The sequence below is a fragment of the Pseudorca crassidens genome, chromosome 19 (genome assembly GCF_039906515.1).
Source record: "Pseudorca crassidens isolate mPseCra1 chromosome 19, mPseCra1.hap1, whole genome shotgun sequence".
Taxonomy (NCBI): domain Eukaryota; kingdom Metazoa; phylum Chordata; class Mammalia; order Artiodactyla; family Delphinidae; genus Pseudorca; species Pseudorca crassidens.
The window spans coordinates 39,784,454-39,810,247 of NC_090314.1; the positions used below are offsets into that span (position 1 = coordinate 39,784,454).

The following is a 25,794-nucleotide window of genomic DNA, read 5'->3' on the forward strand; positions in this document are numbered from 1 at the left end:
GTGCCAGTGACCACATGCAAAATTCATTTTGAACATGGTTCTCCAGACTGGTTTTTGGCTTCCTGCCCTCAGGCCATCCCTCTGGATGTACTAAAGGACACCGGAGGCTCTCAGGCCAGGAGGAAGGACCCCCTCCTTACTCTGACCTGGCTCAGGGCCGAGGCTTAATGGGCCTTCGCTGCTCAAAGGGCTGTTGAATACGACTTCCTTCTGTCTGCATCTACAAGCAGTCAACTTTCCCAACCAAGGCCCCAGATTTCTGGAACCTTTCTGTTTCACTTTAGTCTTGCTCGCAAACCAGCCAGTTTTCGCCTGGGTTCATCTTATTCCTCTAATACCTTGCTAAATACTGTCTGTGACAACCAAGGCTCTCTGTGACAATCTGCTTTACAACCGCCTGCTTCCCTGAGAGTGAGGACAGGGGCTTGCTCATCTCTAGCAACTGTCCTACCATAGGTTTTGCCGCCGCAAAGCACGGGTCTCCACCTTCCCGGACCCGCAGCGGTCTCCTCGCCACCTCCCCCACCGACACAAACCAGGGCCATACATTTCAGATTTTCACGACAGTTTTTAACTCCGGGTTTTAACCCCACTCCTGGGACCAACTTCTGTCCTAAAGGGACACTAATTCATACAAGAGAGAACCGCCCCCACCAAGTTTCATTTGCTAAACACACTATAGGTTTATTTTTCACTCGTGTTAAAAGGCAAGCTAGGCAGCAAATGACCAGGGACCTCTGTTCCTTGCGGTCATTCAGTGACATAGACAGATTAAAGGTGTGCTCTTCTCAATACACGGCTTCTGAGGGAGACCCGGACACCAGAGCCCAGGCAGCAGATTAGAAGAGAGCAGAGGTTGGCCTGTGTTTGTACACGCAGTTTTATTGGAACACAGTCAGACCATCATCTACATATTGCCACAGCTGTTTTCATGCTACAGGGACAGAGGAGGCCCTTCTGAACCATCACAGAGGAGGCTGTGTGGCCCACAGGCCTAAAATAGTTACTGTCTGGCCCTTTACAGAAAAAGGCTGCTGACCCCTATGGTAGGGGACTGGTGACCAGAATGGATGGGATGGGCCAGGTCTGCGAGTGGCATCAGCCTTCACTCCATTGGCCAGAACCCAGCCACATGGACAGGGCCGCACAACTGTAAGGGAGGCTGAAAGTGTGTTCTCAGTGCGGCCCCAGAAAGCAAGGGAAAGAGGCAGAGTCATCATCCAGGCTTCCTCTGCCACAAACACCCTCCAGGCCCTGGTAACCTCAGACTCAGCATTTCTTCTTCTCAGTCCACCTTCTTTCCTAAACTTCAGATTCATATTTCTAGCAATGTGCCAGACTTCTCAAACAGAACTTGATCCTTTTTTCCCCCCAAATCTGTTTCTCCTTCTGTGGTTCATAATTCAGTAAATAGTTCATCATTCACTCAAGTGCTTAAACTAGAAACCTCAGGATAGGCCATGACCTTCCCAGTCCCTCAGTCCCATACCCACACTCTCCACGTGCATTTGAACTTATGTCTCCCAAATCGTACCCCCCTCTTCTCTGCACCCTGCCACGGCTCTTGTATTCGCCTCCTAACTTGTTGCAAGGACCCCAACCGCCCCTGAACCTTGCATACAATGGTCTGAGTCCACTTCTTCAAAATATAATCGGCCTACATTGCTCCCCTGTGTGAAATTCTTGCTGTCCCCAAAGGACACAGGCAGGTCACCTGAGGTCCGCCTTCTCCGCAATGGCAGGGCTGAGAGGGGAACTGTGGCCTGTGAGCCTTCAGAGACTCCATCCTCCACTCCCCATACTTTGCAGGATAAAACTCCAGGAAGCACAAAGAAAATTCTTTGCATAGCAGAAACTCTCAAACCAGTACAGAGGGTGCAGCCCCCTTTCCAAACTCTCAGAGAAGAAACTTGCTGTGGGCTGAGTAGTTTCGTTCTGCAGGGACACAGTCATGCGCCTCTCGCGGGTTCTCCGTCCCTGTGCCTCTCCATTTCTACCTGTCTGTTCGTCAGAGATTCCTAATACCCGGAGCTTGGGAATGAGGACATTTCCACAGGGCCTCCTCCTCCAGGACAAAGTCCCTCCCAAAGACCCCCGAAGATCACTCCTCTTCTCTCCCCTCTCCATGACACGGCAGCCTCTTTGGGGGACAAAGAGAAGCCAAGCGGGGCTGCGGTCCTCCTCAGGAGCGTGAGTGGTGCTGGGTGGCTGCCTGGGTGACCACCCTGCCCAGGTGTGACTGCCCCAGCAGTCCCCCTCCACCACTGTGCTCTGTTTCCTTGTAACACGCATCCTTCTCTGAAACAATCTTATCTTTTACACGTGTTTGCTTATTCATGGCCTGTCTCCCCCACTAGAAAGCAAGGTACCAGATCAGAGTGGTGACATTGTCTCTCTTCTCTGCTGTTTCCCCAGCGTCCAGAAAAGTGTCTGGCTTATCCTTGGTGCTCAGTAAGTTTTTGCCGAATCAATGAAGTGGCTAGTGACCCTCTAAGGCCTCTTGCTTCCCCCACACAGTAGAAGGTGGGGGACCCCTAGACCCCACACCTTCCTCGGTCGCTCTGTCCAAGTTCCAGAGACCGTCTCCTCCCAGAGGACATTTGACGTCTAAAGCTGAGTTCCCACCTGGAACTTCCCATCTGAGCAAATAGCAGCTCCATTTCCCACTTGTTCAGACCAAAGCATCAGCCTTCCTCAACTCCCGCCTCCCTTTCCTCCAGTGCATCGGCAGATCCTGCTGGGACCACCTTCAAGGCGTATCTGACCCTGACCCCCGCCATGGCCCCATCGCTATCACCAGCTCTCTCCTTGATGACTGCTACAGCTCCCCCCACCCCACCCTCCCGGGGATCCCCACCTCCCTTGCAGGGCAGCCTTTTGGAAACATAATTCAGCCCTCTGCTCGCCACCCTCTTACAGCTCCCTTCACACCTGGAGCAGAATCCAGGTGCTCATTAGACCACAGAGCCCCACGGCACCCCGGTCATCGCCACAGGGTCAGCGCCTTCCTCCCGGCTGCAGGGCCCGGGGCCTCTCGCTGCCCCACAGGCTTACCCGGCACCTCCTGCCCCAGAGCCTCTGTGCCTGCAGCTGCCCTGCCCCGAACCTGTTTCCCCACACACCCCGTGGCTCGCTCTCTCCCCCATGAGGGCTCTGCTCAAACATCTCATCGGCAAGGCCTCCCGTCGCTGCTCCACCTCCAGCAGGGCCCCTGCCTCGTTTCCTCACCTCCCAGGCCTCACGGTGCACTTCGTAGCGCTTGATGGTATGTCATCGCCTACCCTGTAAGCTCCCAAAGGACAGGGGCCTGTCACTTTACGCGCCGCTGTGCCCTCGGCGTCCAGAACAGGGCTTACCACACCTCAAACGCTCAAGAAATAGTTGTTGAATGAGAACAGAATGGTGACTGAAGGAGGTGGGTCCCTGTGTGGGGGATGGGAGTGGGGATCCGGAGCTCAGGTCCCTGGTCTCAGTCAAGCGCACAAGGGCCCTAGTCCTCGGCCCTCCTGGCCTCCTCACGTGTCCCGTCTACGGTCCTAGCGCCCCTCCCTCCGACTGTGGCCTCAGTCCTGTGACTGGTCAGCAGGCTGTGAGCGGAAGAGGCACAAGTGCAGAGTTGTGCATTTCTGCCTCTGCCCTCCAGTTCACCACGAGAACACGCCGGGGCAGGCCTGCGGCTGAGGAGGGACCCACAGATATATGTGCGGAGAACATTCTGGGCTGGGCCGAAGGAACAGCCAGTGCAAAGGCCGGAAGGCAGGAGCTTGCCCGGTGTGCTCGAGAGACGGCAGGCTGGCGCTGCAGCCCAGGGAGGGAGGGACAGCCTCAGGGAGGCCACGGGGGCCAGAGCACAGAGGACTTTGCAGACCCTTGTGAGACTCGGGCTTTTTCCTTTGTGAAATGAGAAGCTGAGGCAGGTGTGACGGTTTTAGTGCTGGTGAGAATAGATACAGGAATGTGGCAGAAGCGCGGAGACGGGGCCAGAGGATGTTGCAGTGATGAGCCCAGGCTGGCCACCGTGGAGGTGGGGAGAAGAGGTGGGATTCTGGCCGCTGGGAGGTTAGAACTGGAGGATTTGCGCAAGGACTGCAGGTGGCGGTGAGCCCACGGGAGGAAGGGGGGAGTTCTGAGCTGAAGACAGCATGGAGACCCTGCCCGAACGCCTTGGCATCCCTCCCAGAGGCCCCCTCTCCCCCTTCCAGCTGTACTGGCCCTTTTTCCATTCCTCAGACACGTTCAGTTCTCTCCTGCCTCAGGCCTTCGTCACTTGCTCTTGCCCCTTCTCCCTTGCTTTGCCTGGTTAATCCTTGTCATTGGGGCCACGGCTTCAAAGCACTTCACAGAGACCTTCCCAGGGCCCCCACCTATCCCTATAGATGATCAGTTCTGTTATTTTTTCTCCTCCCACCCTGCCCTTCCCCTTTCCAGTGCTCATTGTAATCGTGTACATAATCCTGTGTTTACTGGTTTAACGTCTGTCTCTGCTGGATTACAGAAAGTAGAGCCCCTTCCTAGCCAACCTCCAGAGACAGACTGCCTGCATTCAAGTTTTCTTTCCTCCCGTTTAAACCCATGTGAATGTGGGAAAGCTACTAAACCATCCATCCTCAGTTTCCTCCTTGGAAGGACGGTGGTAACTAAGACCCAATGAGATCGTCAATGTAAAGCACTTAGCTCAGTGCCTGGGACATATTTCAATAAATGTTAGCCACTACACTAGCCATGGTAAGAAGACTGGTTTAAGAACTATCTAGAAGCGCTTAGCCTGTTTACATGACTTAACCAGATTTGGCAAGCTCTCTAGTGGTGTAAACAAGCAGCGCTCCAGGTATCAGACTGCCTAGAGGAGGCAGGTTTGAAACTGCCCCTTGGCACACGCACAATTGGGGAAATAAAAGAGATGTATGGCATGGCGTTTGTTGTTTTCCGTTGCTTAGCAACCAAACCGGGGTGGGTGGGCGGATCCCTAGACAGGCAGGAGGCAGGGTTCCCCCAAGGAAGCGGGGGGGGGGGGGGGGGGGGGGGTGGGGGGGTGGGGGGGGTGGGACACCAAACTCCCTCTCCCAGATCCCTGCACAGAGAGCTTGGCCACTCAAGCTGAACACATCTTCCCGCCTAGGACCGGAGCACCGATTGAGGGTCACAGAGCAGCTGGGGCCATTGAGGTGTTTCTCCTCTGATGTTGGGGGCCCAGCAGCCAGCGGCAGGGGGGGACCGTGACGTCAGCAGGCCCATCCTCACTGGTTCTGCCTGTGGCTCTACCTCCCAGCCTGCTGGGTTCCTGCCCAGTTGACATGCCTGGCTCTCCAGCCTATCTTGTGATGCTATGGGCCACCCATCATCCTTCCAGAAAATTCCTTTTAGGCTGTAGTTCACTAGACTTGTTTTCTGTTGTTTGCAACCAGGGATGCTGGCTTGTCTGCCCTCCACACGGGCCGAGTACCAACCCTCAGAAAAGCCCGGTCAGCCCTCACCCTGGCTCCACCCTACACATCACCAAGAGCACAAAACTTCCCTGGAGTGCTGTGGCCACGTGTCAGCCTGCACTCAGAGAACCCAGAAGAGAGGGTAAAGGTGTCGCTGGCTATTTGGAAATATCAACCAGGCTTCTTTCCTAGGATGTCATACCACCTTGCCCCAACGCAGATGGCAGTGAGGGTGTCCCCAGGACAGGGCTGTTCCTGAAGAACCGGAGAGAAGCAAAGGGAGCTAAGCCTTGAATACTGAGGTCCTTGCCTCAGTCAAAACACTAACCATGAAGGAGCATTCTCTTCCCACCCAGAAAATGGGCTGGAATGGGGAAGCACAGAGCTCAGGGAGGAAGCAGTTTGCTTCCTGGGTGAGGGTGTGAGGACACCACCCTCTCAGAATACCCAACACATATGTACATGTAAAGAGACCTGGAGGTGTGGCTTGTCTAGGCAGAGAGGGCTGGAGATAGCCCCCGCTCCAGAGTTGCCCACAGAAGTGTCTGAGAGAGGGTTCCGGGCCCAGAAGAGGCTGAGGGTCAGCATGATAATGATGACAAAGGAGGCTGGATGAACCACGGGCCCGCTCAGTGAATGCTGGCAGTTGTGGGCAGCAACAGGGATGGAGGCCAGCAACTGATGGTCAGTGGGGCCAGAGCCCATCTTCACTGATGCCAGCAGAGCAAATGAGAGTGACCAAGATCAGAAGCCCTCTCCCTACTGACAGCACTAGCTGGAACCCCAGGGAGAAAGGAAGGCAGAAACAAAATTGACCTGAGGGAATCCTGAATTCTTTCAGAAAATGCTTCCACACCATGCAACATGGAAAACTGAGATGGAAATTAAAGTCAGTTATGGAAAGTAAAAACGTTCACACATCTGACTTTGTGGCCTGCGAAGTTTGTACCTACTGCAAAGGCATCCCACCCCAAGGAACCCCACCACGGTCACTGTCCAGGAGAGCAAAGGTTGGACAGCCTGGAGAGCTTTCAGGAGATTAGTGGAGAGAGACACTAGTAGGATTTTGAAGCCTTGGTAAAGTGACTTGTTTTTATTAGTGCCTACTGTGTGTCAGGCTCCATGCTAAACACTCCATGTATTACTTCTGAGAGAGGTGGGAAATTATTCCCAGGTGAGGAAAGTTCAGCACAGAGGTATTGAAATGCATTGGGCTGATTTCCCACAAGACAGCTTAAATCACGGTGGCTGCAAAGATGGGTTCTTTGGGTAACTGGGAATGCTGCTCTGGGGCTTTAAACCCGAAGGTGGTTTTGGGAGAGATGGGAGGACTGGGAGGGACGAGGTTAATTAAAATGCCGAGTTCTTGGAGGGAACTCAGGCAGGAGTGGGGCGGCCCCTGGTGGACATCAGGGGAATGGCGCAGCTTGGTGGCTCCGACCTGACCCGCCAATGGCCCTGGATGGGAGGAGGGGGAAAGGGAAAGGGCCCGGGAGGCTCCCAGCGGGTGCTGAGAGAGGACCACATCTTCTGTGGGGTCTGGACTTAGGCCCTCAGCCTGGTGACTGCAGTGGCTACTCCAGGGAGGTGTGGTCTGGGGAGGGGCATTATGTGAGGACAGAGAGGAGGAAGGAACTTTGGCTGAGCGCTGACCATATGTTCAGAAGAGACATGCTGACAACAATGTTATACACTTTAGAAACAGGCAAGGACGCACAGGCACATGCAAATCAAAAGAAAACCAAGGTCATGACCTGAAGATCAAAGCTGAATTCAACTCAGAAAGAAATCCATAGGACAAAGCAGATCTCTTTATAATGCTGAAGGGGGTAAAATGGGCACCAAATAACATAACATAAAAACAGAGGTATATTGGGCTTCCCTGGTGGCGCAGTGGTTGAGAGTCCGCCTGCCGATGCAGTGGACACGGGTTCGTGCCCCGGTCCGGGAAGATCCCACATGCCGCAGAGCGGTTGGGCCCGTGAGCCATGGCCGCTGAGCCTGCGCGCCCGGAGCCTGTGCTCCGCAACGGGAGAGGCCCCAACAGTGAGAGGCCCGTGTACAGCAAAAAAAAAAAAAAAAAAAAAAGAGGTAGGTCTATATAAATCTGCTGTTCTTCAGCAGGGGCAATTTTGAGAAACCTTGGTATACAGTAACATGGAAAAACACCCACAATGAATTGTTCAATTAAGAAGGAAGTCCAGAACCACATTTATACCATGATCCCATTTTTTTCCCTAAATATATTTATGCTGGTGTACACATAGAAAAAATATTGGAAAATTTATACGGAACTGCTCATTCACTCATAATTCTTTTATTCATTCAACAAACATTGAGTACCTTGAAGTGCCAGGCACTGGTCTGTCCTATGTGCTGGGTCCCTGCCTTTGTGGGAACTCAGGGGATTCCTGGGAGGTGGCCAGGAAAACTGAATTTTCTACTTTCCAGGCTTTTGAGGTTTTGACCTTTTTATTATTAACCAGAAGCATTATATTACTTTGCAAATAAAAAACAACAAATACCATAGAAACCAACCAGCACATAGAAACAGATAGGAAGAAGCAAGTCAGGGCAGGGAGAGTCCCACAATTCACAGCAGCAGGTAGGCTGGGCAGGGGATGGGACTCTCAGCTGCCCTTCCGCCTGAATCTCCTGAAGTGAGGAAGACACCCACAGCCCTAGAGGATGAAAAGCAGCAGCAACACACTAGGGAGAAGCCCCACAGACGGCAGCGAGGATTCTCAGCCGCTTGAATTTTGTGGTGTAGCGGCACCATAAGACACAATCCACCACCCCAACAGGTTATCCTAAATTCAAATCTCCAATCTTGTTCAGCCGCCCTGGGACTCTGCTTACCCACCCACCTTGCAGTTCCAGCACCATAAGGTGGTTAATAGCCAGCATGTCTGTTTATAAGTCAGCATCTTGCTCAAGGGAGCCTTCTTGCTGATTCAAAGACCAAAGAAAAAAAATTATCTGGCTACAATAATGCCCCCCCATCCCCAGGAAGCAAACAAAACAGCTGAGGGAAAGTGGCGCTAGCAGGTGAGGGGTCTTTGGTAAACAAAACTGTCCCTGAAGAAATGGAGGCCCCTGTCCTCTCCTGCCCCCTAGTGGTAACCCAAGGTTTTCATCTGGATTGGCTTCTCTATGGACACCGGGATTCCATCAAGCAACGACAATAGTAACAACTGATACAGAGCTCTAATTCACAGAACGTATTTTTTTATATTCTATCCTTGCAGAACAGATGGAATCATTATCACCCATTGTATAGATGAAGAAACTAGGCTCAGAGAGAGTTAAGTAAATCACCGATGGCACTGCATTCACAAGTAACCCAGTAGTACTCTTCCTCCAATGCCACCCTCCCTTCCCAAAGCTGCCATTCTTTTTATAAAGCCAAATTGAATTTTCAGCTGGGTCTCCAATCCTAGAAGGCAGTCTGAGGGTCTGCTAAGGGCCAAGTACTATTTAGTGGGTTCACAGTCTTGTCTCCCAGGAGCAAGTATTTCCTGGAGCAAGCAGCCAAGTTGTTTTCGCCTGGTCCCTGTATCGTTAATCACAGAAACAGGGAAGTGTGTTGGTTTCAGTCTCACTCTTCATTGAAACCTCAGGTCTATTCAGGCTCAGTGGTGGCACTGGGCCTTCTGGGGGTACCAGGAGCTCTCAGCTGTCTTCTCCAACCACACAGGTGTGTGTAGGAGGCTCGTGAGGCTGCCCTCTGAACCACTTGCCTCAATACTTTCCTCAGTCATTAAACGTGTTTTTTCCTTCTTTCAAAGTAATATGTGCAAATAGATTTTTTTTAAATAATAAAAAACTTACAGAGGAGGATCCCCAAGTTTAGGAAACCAGAATCTTTTCTATCAGGCAGTAGGCCTGCCTGACCTTTCTCCCAGAGGGAGACATTATCTTTAGTATACTGGACAGTAAAGAAACCTGCCCTTTGGGAATTCCCTGGCAGTACAGTGGTTAGGACTCAGTGCTTTCACTGCCAGGGCCTTGGTTCGATCCCTGGTCAGGGAACTAAGATCCCACAAGCCACGCAGCATGGCCAAAAAAAAGAGAAAAAAGAAACCTGCTCTTTGCTCTGGAGAGAGACACTATCTCTAACTTTCAAGGTTGTTCACTATACAAATATTCTTGAACAAGTCCAGACAAAGACAGCCAATACCTATGCTCCACTAACTGCATGCGAGAGACGCATATAGAATTAATCTCCCAACAATTAAAAAGGCCTACTAACGGGCTTCCCTGGTGGCGCAGTGGTTGAGAGTCCGCCTGCCGATGCAGGGGACACGGGTTCGTGCCCCGGTCCGGGAAGATCCCACATGCCGCGGAGCGGCTAGGCCCGTGAGCCATGGCCGCTGAGCCTGCGCGTCCGGAGCCTGTGCTCCGCAACGGGAGAGGCCACAACGGTGAGAGGCCCGCGTACCGCAAAAAAAAAAAAAAAAAAAAAAGGCCTACTAACTGATAAAGCTAGAACAATAAAAGAATTCCACTCTGGCAGGATATAAAGCTCTCACACTGTGCCTGCCCCCAATCAACCCCGGACCAGGTACCAGACAACTAGGGGCAGCCCTGACACCACAGAGCCTAATGAAATGATACAAAGTGGCCAATCCTACACCTGCTTAGCCTGATTACCCTACCTTTCAAGCTTCCCATGAAAGGCTCTTGTCTACATTTTCCCCTCATTCCTTCTGCCTCCTGGCCGACCCTGGTGCCTCTCTGTGTGGCCCTGTGTGGCATGCCATGTCCCCTTCCTCTTGGGAACTGAGTAACAAACCACCTTTTTAACATCAGTTGTCTCCTAATCTGCTGGCCTCACCATACCTCAATGATAATAAAACCTAGATTTTAACATTTCATCTCTTACTATCAGATCGGAAAAGTTACAAAACTTGACAACACTGCTGGCGAGGCTGTGGGGAAACAAGTGCTCCCATGTGTGGCTGGTGGGAGTGCAAAATGGTTAAACATTCATGGAGGGAAACTTACTAGTATCTCCAGATCACTGTTTAGTGAAAAAAAAAAAGCACAGTAGAAAAGAATGTTTACACCACCTTTTCTGTAAGAAAGGAATAATAAGGAAATATACATGTATCTGTTTTTCAAAAAGAAACACAGGAAGGATAAGTCAGGAACTGAGGAGATATTTTCCTGCAGGGGATAGAAGGCATGGAAATGTCGAGTGACTCATCTCTAAACATAAATTTTTGTATAGTTTTGACTCTTAGAATCATGATAATGTTTTATATACTCAAATTATCAGTAAGGATTGGGAAGAACCCTAAAATGCAACTACAAACAATCAACCCAACTGTACTTCAAGTAAGCAATTCTGGAACTACTTGGTCTGTGTAACTGTCAGATTGAGCGAATGAGTAAATATATTAAAGATGTTAGGAAAGCCAGATTTCCCACTGTTGGAGAAGAGAGCTATAAAATGGAACTGGAGAAAGCTAGGGAGAACCCTTTGGTTTTGAAATGGAATTGGAAGTATCAGTATGAACTTGTGGTCTTAAATATATATACACAGAAATATGTACAGACAAATGCGTGTATGCGTGTTCCTAGTTCTGTCCACTAAAAGGGTCTAGAAGCATTCTTCTTGGCATCCGCATAGGAATGCGTACACCGATTCCCCACTGAAAGGAAATGTGGCTCCTTGGAGAAATGACAGAATCCAGGGCTGGGGCAGCGAAAGTACAAGTTGAACACAGAACATCTTGATGTACCAGGAAGTAAGAAAGTGCTCATAGAATGATGGGTACGTGAAAGGATTACAGGATATGGAAAACAGCTGTAAGCAGATACTGTACATAATTGGGATAATCTGAGCATCAAAATAAATAATGGTAATAATGGATTATAACTCATTGAATAAAACAAGAATCCATGAGTCCACACTGATAATAATGAATGAATGAGGGACTTCCCTGGTGGCGCAGTGGTTAAGAATCCACCTGCCAATGCAGGGGACACGGCTTCAATCCCTGGTCTGGGAAGATCCCACATGCTGCAGAGCAACTAAGCCCATGTACCACAACTACTGAGCCCACCTGCCACAACAACTGAGCCCACATGTCACAACTACTAAAGCCCACGTGCCTAGAGCCTGTGCTCCGCAACAAGAGAAGCCACTGCAATGAGAAGCCCGTGCACCGCGTCAAAGAGCAGCCCCTGCTCGCCGGAAACAGAGAAAGCCCACGTGCAGTAACGAAGACCCAACGCAGCCAAAAAATAAATAAATAAAAAATATATATATACGTATATATATAATAGATAAATTTATTTTAAAAAATAATGAATGAATGAGAAGGAAAGCGCTTTCTTACAATAGGATACCAAATTAATGTAGAAAGAATAATGGAACCAGAGCATCACCATTTTGCAATCATCACAGTAACAATCGATTCAAGTCAATATCCTCAGTGGATTCTGGAAACTAAAGAGTGAAGATTTGAAAAAGAAATAGGATATCTGGGGCTTCCCTCGTGGCAGTGTTTGAGAATCTGCTTGCCAGTGCAGGGAACATGACTTCAATCCCTGGTCCGGGAAGATCCCACATGTCACGGAGCAACTAAGCCTGTGTGCCACAACTACTGAGAACAAGTGCTGCAACTACTGAAGCCCGCGCACCTAGAGCCCATGCTCTGCAATGAGAAGCCACTGCAATGAGAAGCCCGCGCACCACAACTAAGAGTAGCCGCCACTCGCCGCAACTAGAGAAAGGCCGCGTGCAGCAGCGAAGACCCAACACAGCCAAAAATAAATAAATAAAATAAAATTTTAAACAAAGGATATCTGTACGGTTTCACAATATCTCCCCATAAGTTACATATTAATTACAAAGGGAAAAGGACACACTTTACAATGGAAAAACCTGGCGGATACCTCCTTTCACAAGTGATTAAAGTCACCATTCCCTAAGATGGAACAAACCAAGATGTGCCTCCCATTATAATGCACTAGGAAAGACATAGCACTTTCGTGCTATTCCTGCCAAAGCACATAATTTGATCCTAATCACAGTGAAACACTGGACAAACACAAGTGAGGGACAAACAACAAAATAACTTGCTTGGACTTTTCAAAAATGTCAATGTCATGAAAAACAAAGAAAGGCTGAGGAACTTTTCTGGATTAAAGAAATTTATGAGACATGGAAATTAAGTACAATGCATAATCCTGAATGGGATCCTGGGCTAGGGAAAAAAAGCTAAAGAGGATATTGTTGGGTTAATTGATAAAATTTGATTATGGACTGTGGTTTAGCTAAAGGCATTATATCAATGTTAGATTTCCTGATCTTGATCCTTGTATCTTGGATATATAAGAGAATACCCTTGGTATTAGGAAATACAGCCTGAAATCTTTAGTGATAAATGAGCATGTCTACAACTTACTCTCAAACTTCCTGGGGAAAATGTGTGTGTGTGTGTGTGTGTGTGTGTGTGTGTGTTATATACACATATGCACGCATATATACCAGGGAAGAGAGAGAGAATATTAAAGCAAATGTGACAAAATGTTAACCATTGGTAAAGGGCATATGTTCTTGCAACTTTTACGTAAATCTGAAACTATATCAAAATTAAAAGCTATACGCCGACCCCCACACAAAAGCTAGTATGAAAACAGAAGGGCCCACTAATTGCCCAGCATAATGAATGAAAAAACACCCACACCCAGGCCTATGTGGCTGCCTCCCAACAAGCATTTTGCTCTTGCTTGTTAATGGGTCCTGATTTTTTTCTTTTTTTTTTTTTTTGCGGTACGCGGGCCTCTCACTGTTGTGGCCTCTCCCGTTGCGGAGCACAGGCTCCGGACGCGCAGGCTCAGCGGCCATGGCTCACGGGCCCAGCCGCTTCGCGGCATGTGGGATCTTCCCGGACCGGGGTACGAACCCGTGTCCCCTGCATCGGCAGGCGGACCCTCAACCACTGCGCCACCAGGGAAGCCCTGGGTCCTCCTGATGTTTAACATTAGACTTTTTACACTAGAGCATGTAATACTTTTATTTAAAAAATTTAAAAATAGAGGAATTCCCTGGTGGCCTAGTGGTTAGGATTCCGGGCTTTCACTGCCATGGCCCGGGTTCAATCCCTGGTCGGGGAACTGAGATCCTGCAAGCTGCACGGCACGGCCAAAAAGTAAATTAAAAAAAAAAAATTAAAGAAAAGAGAGGGTCCCCCAAAAGAAGAAAAAGTGAGGTTTGTGGAGAGAACACGTGCATAAGTGAACCAGTGAATGGGGAGTGGGCGAGTGAATGGACAGAGCAGGCTAGCGACGTGGGGACAGAAGAGGCTCCCTCTCGAAGCACAGGCACTTTCATCTCTGCCCTCGTGGCCCCATCCACCCAGGTGAGGGGTGCAAGTGGGCTCTGTTTATGGCTGACACACCCTAGCAGCTGGGCTGGCCAAAGTGCATTTTCTTTCCCTCCCTTAGGAGGTCAGGCCAGGCAGACCCGTGCTGCTTCCTCCTCTCTGCCGGGGGGGCGGGGGGGGGGGTCTCCTGCATTCTTGGCAGATGGGCACCAGGCATGCTGGGGAGGCTGCGTCAGGCTGGCAACCAGGTGGCCCACATCTAGCCCCGGGCCTGTGCCCGGCTGCCCCTGTGACTATCAGGGAGCACTTCCCTGCCTTGGGCCTCCGTTTCCCCATTTGCACCTTAAGAAGTCTGGTCAAATCAGTGATTCTCAACTTTGGCCACACATTAAAATCAGCTGGGGAGGACTTCCCTGGTGGAGCAGTGGTTAAGAATCTGCCTGCCAATGCAGGGGACACGGGTTTGAGCCCTGGTCTGGGAAGATCCCACATGCCACGGAGCAACTAAGCCCGTGCGCCACAACCAGAGAAGCCCCCGCGCCTAGAGCCTCAGCGGAGAGTAGCCCCCGCGCAGCAACGAAGACCCAACGCAGAAACAAATAAATAAAATCAGCTGGTGACCTTTTAAAAATTCCAGGGCCCAGATTGCACCCCAGACCAACTAAGTAGGACTCGTCAGAGGGTAGGACCAGGCACCCGCAATTTTTAAGGTTTTGCAGGTGATTTCAACGCACAGCTAAGTTTGAGAACCTATGGGCTCTGATCTCTGAGGTTCCCTCTAGCCTTATGATGCTGAGGCCCACCCAATGCCCTGTCCTCTGACACTGGAGGGTTAAATGATATGGGAGAGCCACCCCGAACATGTGAGTTCCTACCTTCAGCCCTTTGAGACAGCAGCCCTGCCCAGGACTTTGCCCAGCCCCATCCACCCTTCAATGAACCTCCTGCTCCAGCCCCTGCCTCCTCCATTTCAATATTTGGAATCAGGGATTCAGGATCCTTGCCAAGGCGGAGTCCCCCCCAGGTACAGGCCCGGGTGTTCCTGCTTTCTTGTCACTCACAGATGCTGAGGAAGGGGCTGGGAGAAAGGGGAGTGAGAACTGGGGAGGAGGGGCAGTCTGTTCAATCCGAGATACTGTTTGGCTTTTCTCATCCCTTGAGGTAATATCTGCTAACCTTTTCCAAGGAGGGCTGTACCAGCAAAGCCTCCCCTCCCAGGGGCCCTTGGGTAGGTTAGCCTGCACTGCTTCCCCATAGACACAGCCCGAGGAGAGAGGAGAGACCCTTGAATTTCAGTCCCTTCCTTCACTTGCAGCATCCTGTGCAAATTAAATCATACAACACACCTGAGCCTTCGTTTGCCTACCTGTAAAATAGGTCGACCCTGCCCTATCTTACCAGCCAATGACAAGAACATATTATTGTTTCACTGCAGATAGATGCGCTAAGGCTTTAGAACATGCTTTTTATTTGATTGGGAGCTCAGCATAAATGCTAGAGGGGCTGCTGATCTGACAGACCACAGAGCTGACCCATGGCTAAACCCCAACAGGACATGAGGGAGAAGTCTTTAATTCCTGTTTCCAACATGGTCCTCAAGGATAGGGGAGGGGCCTGAGGAAGGGAGGAGCAGGGTGCCCTCCCCCAGTCTGCCAGGGGTGTAGTCAAGAGCAGAGCAAGTAGACCAAGGGTCCTTTCAGGGGGAGGCAAGTATCAATAGCTGTAAATTAATAACTGCAGCCAGCAAATACTGGTGCTCACTGAGTGCCTGGAGGGGTTGTACTTCGTTCACTTTCTCATTTCCTTCTTACAACCTGTGAGTTGGAGATTATTAATCCCATTTTCCAGATCAGAAAACAGGCTCAGAGAGATTAAGTAACTTGTCTAAGGTGTCACTGCTACTAATAGCATAGGAACAACAGATCCAAATCTGCCCGACTTCAAAGGGCATGCCTTCTGACCTCTAAGAGGCCCTGTCCATCCACAGGGCATCATGACCCGACAGATTCATCCGAGAATTAAACGCTTTTACACGTGGTAGGCCAAGCTGAGGGACATCTCACGCTCTGTGTGGGGTGAGCAGTGAAGGTGTGCGGAGGGCATCATTCCAGTTCAGGTATCTGGGGGGCTGAGGCTCAGTGGCTGCAAGGTTGTCTCCCAGCCCAGGGCAGAGCTCCCTCCACGGCCCAGAGTGGAAGGGCACGGACTAGACTGCAGATCCCTGCCCCAGGGGTAGGGACATTATTTCTGTCCTGGGAGAGGGCTGCGCTGAGCGAGAGCATCTCATTTCTGGGGGAGCATTTAGCAGTGTGGAAAAAGCACGGTTTAAGCCCTAAGCAGGACTGGCTTCATGGGCCTGAGATCAGAGCAGTTGTGCAGGGCCCTACATGAAGGCCTCACGCTTGGGATTAAGTGCTCTATGGTCGCTGGCTCGAAAATTTTAATATTTAGTTTGTTCTGTAAGTGAAATCAGACGGGACAATGGAGCATGTGCTGGGGGACTGGGAACTGGGAGCTGTGGTTCGAATGTGTGGTCCCACTCTCAGTCCATCGTGCTCTAACCGCTACCACTCCCTCATTCTGCTGTCACCTTCGGCCCCTGGCAGCGACTCAAGCAACAGGCGGGCAAGGCAGGGCTTGCTCTGAGGTCCACTGAGCAGGGAAGCGACAAGGGCTGGGGTCCCTCAGCCACCCCCATCCAGATACCACAGTGTTCAGGTGCGGAGGGTGCAATTCCCTGGGTAGCCATTTTGCACTGGGCCCCACTTAATTAGTAGGTCACATCCAGGCGCTGCCATTTCCTAATGGAGCAACTCCAGCAAGTTACTTCACCTTTCAGCACCAATTTTCTTGACTGAAAATGGGAATAATGTCTACACCCCATAGGATTCTTGTGAGCACAGTGAGGTTTCTGGTCCCTCCCCTCCAAAATGCAAGTCTGATTATGACAGCCTCCTCCTGAACACTGTCTAATGGCTTGGCATTGTTCTAGAATAAAGGCCTTTCGCCCGTACCAGTACTGTCCAATTAAAATGTTATGTAAGCCACATATGTAATTAAAATTTTTCTAGTAGCCACATTAAAACAAGACAGGTGAAATTAATTTTAATATATTTACTTCACCCAATATATCAAAACTATTATTTCCACACATAACCAATATTAAAAATGAATGAATTTTACATTTTTTTCTAAGTCTTTGAAATCCAGTGTGTATTTTACACTTAAGAGCACATCCCATTTCACGTGACTAGTGGCTACAGACTGGGTAGCAGAGGTCAGTAGACAATCCCACAATCTGGCGCACAGGGTCCCTCCCTGCCCTCTGCCCTGCAGCCATGCTGAATTGCTTTTCTTCCTTCTGAAGCGCCACTGCCTCCCCGCACAGGGCCTCTGCTGTTCCAGGGCCCTGGAAAGCTCTTCTCCCTCTACCCTATGGATCTGCTTAAGCCTGCTCATCCTTCAGAGGTCAAACACTTGCCCCTCAGGGAGATCTTTCTTAACTCCTTTCCAGGCTTTCACACTTTGGTGTATCTTGCCCTTGCCATGCCAACTGTAATTTCACATTTGCTTGAGGTCACTTGATTAATATCTCTCTCTCCTGCTAACTTGTAAACGCCAGGACAGACACCACTTTGGGTTTTTGTTGTTTGAATCATCGATTTCCCCAGGGCTTAGCACAGTGCCCAGCACAGAGCAGGCTTTGGTTGAGAAAACTCCTTATAAAGGGACTCTTCTAACTGTATAACTCTGCTAAAGAACTGGAGACACAAAGCTCTCAGTGCCGAATATATTTAAGCAGAAACGAGTTAAGTGCACAGATTATAAATATTTCTTCCTCAGATTACATACCATTCAAAATTACTGTCTCAGTTCCTTTTCATGATTTAAATGGTGATTAAGGAAAATTACTCTTCAAGTCTGAATGTAATTACTGCCCTTTTCGTGGCAGTTCTTCCTGTAAGGAGGAGCTGCCGCAGGGCAGCGAGTGGAGATGCGGCTCTATCGCCCCTCGCCTAACTGGCAGATCTGGAGAGCTAAATGCTGTGCTGCTGCTCTCTCAACTCTCCTTCTCCAATTCTTTCTCAGGTGAATATACACAAGAAGGCGCAAATCAACAGTTGCCAACTGACCCAGGTGACAATGCCAAACCTGATGACATCTGCCTAGGTGAGGTCTCGGCCCTGACACCATGTCGCAAAGCCAAACTCACCATCTGGCTCCCTCCACCTTCAGTCGAAACTGCTCCTTCTTACAACAGTTAAGTTTTTTTTTTTTTTTTTTTTTGCGGTACACGGGCCTCTCACCGTTGTGGCCTCTCATGTTGCGGAGCACAGGCTCCGGACGCGCAGGCCCAGCGGCCATGGCTCACGGGCCCAGCCGCTCCGCGGCATGTGGGATCCTCCCGGACCGGGGCACGAACCCACGTCCCCTGCACCGGCAGGCAGACTCTCAACCACTGCGCCACCAGGGAAGCCCAACAGTTAAGTTTTAAGACTCACTCAATGCCACTGTCCCAGAAGATGGTAGAATTATCCTATTTCTCAGCCTACCTCTCACCTTGAAGTCCCAGGTGGTTATCAACAGAATGATTTACACTCTTAAGAATACAGAGCCCCAGGGCTACACGTTTCCTTGAAGCTTTACAAATAGCCAACAAGGCACAAACAACGCCTATGTATTGCCAAGGGTGCTGCATATCACCCACTGCATATTTTAAATCCTAGCCTAGCTTCAAACTGCAAGCCTTTTGGTGGGTATGATGGGGCATACACCCCAGAGCTTGCCCAGCATTCCAATAAAAGCTTCAGATAATTATAAGTTTATATTTGCCTATAAAAGCTCCAGATCTACTTATTATTCAGTTCTTTTGCTGTAATAATTGATGTTGAAAGGCTTTTAAATGAATGTTTTGTTTCTTTTACGAATAAATTTGTGGGTGATCCAGAGCTGGTGCTGAAAGTCAGAATTCAGAGCCACAAAGAAAATGCATGACTTCATTCAAGTTGAACTGGATAGACAAGAGCTGAGTTACCAAAATCTACTAAAAGTGAGCTGCTGTGAACTGGGGATTAACCCTGAGCAAGTGGAAAAAATCAGAAAGCTACCAAACACACTACTCAGAAAGGTAGGGTTTACAAGTTTCTAAATAGAGACTGGGCTCTAGGTGGGTAAAATTATGTCCTGTGAAGCCAGTCACTAGCTCCTGCATTACTAATATGAAAACAAAATCCAAGACACTGGAAATTCCGGCTGCGGGACAGCCAAACACGGTAGCTAGGTTATTTTCAACCTGGTGCTTCTACAGATTTGCATACGTAATTCATCAACCCTTTTAAAATTGTCTGAATTACAACTAACACCCACATTTAAGACCCTAGTTCAACATGGCCAGCCTCCAATCTCTACAAAACTGACTGGTCCCCAGGACAGAAAATACAAACCCATTCTTATCTACTTAGCAACAGTCAGCCTTTGCAATCTCAGGAAACAAAATCTGGGGCATTTTAATATATTTTCCTGATTCAAAATACAAATCTCACTTTTTAACTTCAGAAGAAAATTCTCATTTCTTTGGGCATTATTTTTTTTAAAAAAGCAACTTTCAAATGCCTTTAGCGGGGCTTCCCTGGTGGCACAGTGGTTGAGAGTCCGCCTGCCGATGCAGGGGACACGGGTTTGTGCCCCGGTCTGGGAAGATCCCACATGCCGCAGAGCGGCTGGGCCCGTGAGCCATGGCGGCTGAGCCTGCGCCTCCGGAGCCTGCGCTCCGCAACGGGAGAGGCCACAACAGTGAGAGAGGCCCACGTACCACAAAAACAAAAACAAAAACAAAAAAGCGCCTTTAGCAATTCTTATTGGTGCCTTGGCTAACAGTATATTCTTTGTAAACTAAAAGTAGTGGGATGATCATACTTTATAGTTTTTTGTTTTTTTTTAATGCCCTGGCCTAAAGTTTTTCTTCAAATTGGGACTTTATTCCCTTTGGAAACCTGCAACCACATGGACTGGGGGAAAAAAAAATACACACGCACACAGAAAAAACAATTCTAAACTGCTGACTTAGTTTACCATGAATAGACAGAAAACAATGCTTGGCCAGTATTATTAAGCCTTTGTATCCTAACTTCACATGTATTTATGAACCATTATATAATTTCTTTTCCATATTAAGGACAAAGACATTCTAAGACTACGGGACTTTCAAGAAGTAGAACTAATTTTAATGAAAAATGGAAGCTCTAAACTGATAGAGCACACACCATCTCTGTTAGAGAAGCCCTGCTACAACAGCAATGCTGCAAAAATGACATATTAAGAAATCCCAGAAACAAAAAACTGGAATTAGTATTTTGTAAATAATGAAGCTGGATGTATGTACCAGTTTGCTAACTTCACATGTGTACTTATTACATTTCCTTGTTTGCAACTTCTCTGGGCTGGGAGAAGAGTACGTTCAAAATGCTTTGACAAACAGAAGTATAAAAAAAAAATTGTAAGTATGATACTTATCAACGCAAGTTTAGTTTGTAAAGTTGTACCCCAATCCTGATCAGGCATAGGTATGCACTCCTGAGATTCAGCCAGGACAAATGGCCAGGGTCTGTTCACATGAACTCCATTAAGGGCAGGGTGAGCTGATGAGTTGGGAAAGCCAGGACCCCACTTGCCACACTGGTTCAAATATCCCAGTTTCTAAAACCATCTCTTACCATCATTTCCTTTTTACACACTTTTTAACTTACCTATGACTTAACACAAGTCATCTTTGAGGGTACTTTTAACATACAACTTGCAGAAAAGCCAAGGCACAGCATACAGCACTGAACTCTATTAAACAGGTGAAAAAATAAAACCAAGCTGGCACCCTCACTAACTAGCTCCAAGGTGGGTTATGATCACACCCCGTGCTAGGTTCTTCCCTACCACACCACCCGGAATCCTTCTGGGTCAACTGCTAACTTCTAGTGCTTGTTACCTTGGAAGCACTCATGCCTGACTCCATTTACCAACTTCCAACAAGACACACCACACTGTCACTTCTTTACACACCCGTGTGAAATGATCCCTAATCCTCATGGAACTGAGACCTTAAGGCTGATCTTTAATTACCAGAGACCTTCTGGGCAAGCACAATGTCTTGTCTCCTCCAGCACATGAAATAGGCCACTGTTCTCTCACCTCCAAATTCTTCATAGGTCACCTTTGATGAAGGGCGAAGGGACACTGAGGCATTACATCAACACTTATCGCAACCAATGCCAAAAAAGTGGAAAATGTTCAGATTAGGGTAAAGTTTCAACCACTTTCCCCTTAAAGAGCAAACATTATTTAAACACTTCATGGTATTCGTATTAAGAGTAGAACAAGGACAAAGAGCGGCCCCTCTGAGGTGACAATGTAACTTGAACAAAGGGAAGGACGTGCTGACAGGTCAGGAAAATGGCTCTTCTCACCTCAGCAGCTCTCCTTCCTGGATTGGCATAAATCTGACAGAAAAGCTTTCTTGGAAGCTGCTTACACAGCAGAAGCAGCATCAGCTCCCTGGCGGGCATCCAAATGAAAATAACATCAAGATAAAAATAATGTATCACAAAGAAAACATATATTTAGGCCCTGTTTCTAGCTTTCGAAGACTACAATTAAGACCCTAAATCTGGCACTTGAGAAGCAGTACCCTTTACATCTGCTACTCACTGAAGATTAATTTCATGAAACACATTGTTTACGTATGTTTTACTACTTACTACCTTCACCAAGACCTTTTCCCATTTTTTAATTTAAATTTTATTAAGAAATATCATACATACAAAACCAGATACACATACAGTTTAAAAAAGAAACCACCCACCCAGCTTCAGCAATCACCACCAGTTCCTCTGAAGGCTCCTCCTTGCCCTTCATGATCTCCCTCCATCCCTCCAATGTACTGAATTGTGTTAATCATTTCCTTGCTTTCCATTTACCATATATTTAACGGCCTGGTTTTGACCTTCACAGAAACGGAACCACCGTGGATGTATTCTTCTGCAACTTGCTTTTTTCACCATTGAGACTCCTCCTTGTTCACATGTGCAGCTGTAGTTCAGTCTGACTTCTGTGTAATTCCTCTATAGGAATACACCACAATATTTATCCAGTGGACTGTTGGACGTTTGAAGTCTTTCCAGTTTGTTTCCATTTCCTTTTCTTTCTATTACAAACGATGCGGTTATGACATTTTTACATCCATCCCCTGGCACACAGGCATAGGAGTTTCTCTAGGGTATGTATCTAGGGGTGGAATAGCCACAAGAAGTTATGGCACAGTTATGCCAAACTGTTTTCGAAAGCTGTTGTTCCTAAACGTTTTTAAAGCTGTTGACAACTGATCTATTTGAGATGGCTGAGGGGAAGAAACAGATCAACTATGAAACTCTCAAACTGCATTTTTAAACTAGAAAATTAAAAAATCTAATACAACAATGAAAAATACATTTAATTCTCTTTTACTCGAAATGTACTTTTGAAAATTGCTTGTTTAAACTTGAAATTCCTATCTCCTATGTCTCAAATGTCTCTAAATATACTGAGTGAGAACAGCAAGATTCAGAACGTACGCTATACTATCATATACCCTAAAAGATTCATACATAAATGGTTACATCCCTCACCCCCACTTCCCCACAAAAACCACTTGGAAAAACAATTCTTAACACTAGTAGCTCCTGTAGAGGAGGAAGAGAGGGACAGGAGTAGAAGAGAGACAGATCACTAAACACTTCTGTTGTTTTTCTGAACCATATACAAGCATTACAATTGTCACACAAATTCTTAAAAAGCAGTCACCTGGGGTTCTTTCATAAACTAAAAATCAGTCCAAACTCAAACCTGAAAACCAACCCTGAAGTCCCATCCCACAGAAAATATACACAATTCTCAAGTATTTTTTTTGTTTCATGCACATTTAGAATGTTTAAAAACATTCGCACAGCTCATCTACAATGCATTTTTAGAAGCAAAGAATGTACACAAGCTCAAAAAACTTTCACCCTAAATTTTTGTTTTAACATCTCTAGAAACTTTTAATCAGGTAGCTGCACTCAACCTACATACGGTCAAAGTGTTCTCAGACCTTAGAAATAGGGCTGGTTATCCTCTGTGACACTAACTATATTGAAGGAACCAGACAGATCACCTGCAGGTGAGTAATGCTATAAGGAAAGAAGGTAAGCGTCTCTAGGCTGGCAATATGATTAGCTCAAGAAGGCAACAAAGGTTTTAATTTAAATTGAAAAATTACTGTATTATGATCTGTTTGAAGAAAAAATGTCTTAACAAAAAGTGCGATGATGCAGTGTCTCTACCCTGCAGAAGGGAGGATGCCAGAACAGCAGACTCAATTACCACGTCCCCTTGAGAGGCACAATGGAAAGTAAGCTACCAGACCAGTACTACAGTTGACCAACTAAAAGTTCATCCAATTTATTTTAATTAATAAACTGTTCTTTATCTTTTAGTGATACATGCATAAATATTTACAAATTAAATGTCTGAGACTTACTTGAAAATGACAGGGGACACACACAAAGAGTAAGAATGGCCATTGAGTGATGGACTTTCATAAAAGTTAACTATACTTTCCTACTTTTGTGTCTTAAATTTTCCAAAATTAAAAAACCCTGATTGCTGATTCCAATCTTATCAAGTAATCTTCTGGTTAATAAAAATTGGCTCCCCTTAAAGGCTTTTCAAAGAGATGCATTAAGCCAACTGACAACTTTTTGGTCTACATGACAGAAATGTGTATTTCTTAGTGTAAATTAGCACATGGCCTCTATACTGGATTCTGTGAATTTGGTTAGTAAGAATAATTTCCTCTTGAGCCTGATAATTTTGGGTGTTGGGTGTGACCCAATTTCTAGATCTCCACAACTAAGGCCAGACCTTAGCCATGGACACCTCAAGGGACCAGGCCTCCCCCTCAAATCCTACATTAGCTTCAACAGTGATCCATACAGATGAAGACAATGAAGACTTCATGAACTTGTTTAGTGTACTTCATTAAAGTCAGTCAGCTACTGACTCTACATGAGGCAGAGCAGAGCAAAGCTGGCACTTTAATACCCTCATGATGACTAAGTACCTTAATACTTAAGTAAATTTCTTCTGTTTTTAACACTTAGTAATAGAATAGGAATAGAATAGAATAAACTATCACTTTATGACCTTTATTCCTACAACCAAAATCTTGTTAAACTACACAAGGCAGTGCTTGGGAGGTGGTCGACTTTGTATTAGACTGATTCCCATCTTACATTAATCCTCACATGAATCATCTCTGACAAATTCAGAGATAACCCATCCATCTACTGCCGCATCTCCAGGATTAGCTAGGTAAGCCAGGAAAGCTCCGTCCCCATAGCATTCTCATACAAAACCTCTGAAGTGGCAGCTTCATTATTTCCCAAAGCTTGGTGGAGGGTATTTTAGTAAATTCTGTAGCCTATTATTATGCCTATTAGAATGAATACAGTGGCATAAACAGTAAGGTAGCGGACCACAAGGCAGAGACCTAGATTCCATGTGCTAGTTTCTCCACCAACGTGGAGCCGTAAGTCACTGGGTGAGTCATGTAATGCACTAACTCAAGTTTCCCCACCTACAAACTGACGACAATATCTGAAAATTATAAAGCACAGAGAACTGCCATGGTATATGTAGCTGGAGCTACTATTTTTACACAGTCACAAGCTGGCTGTAGGTAGAAACGTGCTGCCAAATTTGCTGTACACGACCCCCCCACATCCCCATTACCTTAAGCATCAGTTTTAAAAAAAAAAAAAACCTTGTTATATGTACCATACACCCCATACATAGAAATAAATACATTTATAATCCAACAAGACCAGGTTAAAAAAATCTTGATACAGGATTTTAAGACCAAAAACTAGTTAAAAGTTCTTGAAATGCTCTTCTACATCATTATTTCATAGCTGAAGGATGACAGTGTTTGTCAGAAGGACATTTTGAATTTTCTACTACTAAAGAAATCTCTCAGGGATGTAAAAATATATTCTAGTTCATTGTATATCTTCGTTATTAAAAGCATAATTCAAATGTATTCATAACTACCCCAAATTGAAGCACCATTATTTAAAACATTTAAACTGTGGAAATTCTATAAAAATTAGTCTTAAACAGAACAAATCAGATAAAACTGTACACCAACATCTCTAGTAACAGCGTATCTCATATTTAAAACAAGGGACTAGTTCAGAGTCAATAACTTTATTAGAAAAAGATTAATACTAAAACTTTTCAATGACAGAGACAAATTTGTAACAGAAAGTCAGAGATACTTTATTTTCACTTCTAAATCCAAAGGCTAGGTATAGCAGAGTTGTAAAAATGGAATCCCACTTAGTCTGATTCACACAAATACTAACGTTTAATCTCGTTTTCAAAGTCCAAGAATGAAAACTTGCAATTAAACACTGAGCAAGCCACATATTTAGGTAATATTTCTTAAAAAGTCTTAAAGAAAAAAATATGATACAAGACCTAAGTTTTCAGTGGCATATATATGCTATTAATACATGTTCTGAAATCTGGTAGGTCACATCAGTCCTGAATTAATTTTTAATAAAAAAAAACAAAAAAACTAACTGAGCTTTATACTTTTTCTATGCCACTATAGTTTTCTTTCACCTCATTTTAATGTCGATCTTCACTTTATGCCGTTTTCAGTTTTCTTCCAAAAATCTTCGAACAGTATTCCTACAAGGCAAAATTTGGGGAAAAATGATAATTAGACAACATGTAAAAGGCAAATTTTTATGACTAAGTGGCCCAGTCATTAACTGCTAATTAATATATGTATATGGAATGTTTGTATTCTTTTAAATTATCAAGGCATCAGTGTGGTCTCTTAAAGCCATATGCCTGTGTATGCCTGCCTATGTGTGAATGGCTCACACAAATTTAACACTATACTGCTGTCCTAGAAAAGGAATGTCATCGACAAATCAACTAATTGGTACTTCCTT

The 25,794-nt window shown here is 46.7% G+C and overlaps 2 protein-coding genes across 12 annotated transcripts in view; one reads left to right on the forward strand and one right to left on the reverse strand.

Annotated features, from left to right (window-relative positions):
* The window catches only part of ANKRD40CL (ANKRD40 C-terminal like), a 46,938-nt gene extending 26,854 nt beyond the window's left edge, over nucleotides 1–20,084 (forward strand). The window contains 4 exon segments of the mRNA XM_067714214.1: nucleotides 17,855–17,935; nucleotides 18,714–18,754; nucleotides 18,756–18,893; nucleotides 19,941–20,084. Of these exon segments, the coding sequence (XP_067570315.1) occupies nucleotides 17,855–17,935; nucleotides 18,714–18,754; nucleotides 18,756–18,893; nucleotides 19,941–20,084 (404 nt within the window).
* A 4,936-nt stretch (nucleotides 20,085–25,020) lies between these two features.
* The window catches only part of LUC7L3 (LUC7 like 3 pre-mRNA splicing factor), a 25,027-nt gene continuing 24,253 nt past the window's right edge, over nucleotides 25,021–25,794 (reverse strand). For 5 of the 11 annotated variants that reach the window (XR_010937593.1, XM_067716412.1, XM_067716408.1 and 2 more), the window contains one exon: nucleotides 25,021–25,525. Coding sequence is in view for 2 of the 11 variants with exons in the window: in XM_067716412.1 (XP_067572513.1) it covers nucleotides 25,492–25,525 (34 nt within the window). In the remaining 9 variants the exon portion in view is untranslated. The other 6 variants (XR_010937594.1, XM_067716406.1, XM_067716413.1 and 3 more) reach the window with 2 other exon arrangements.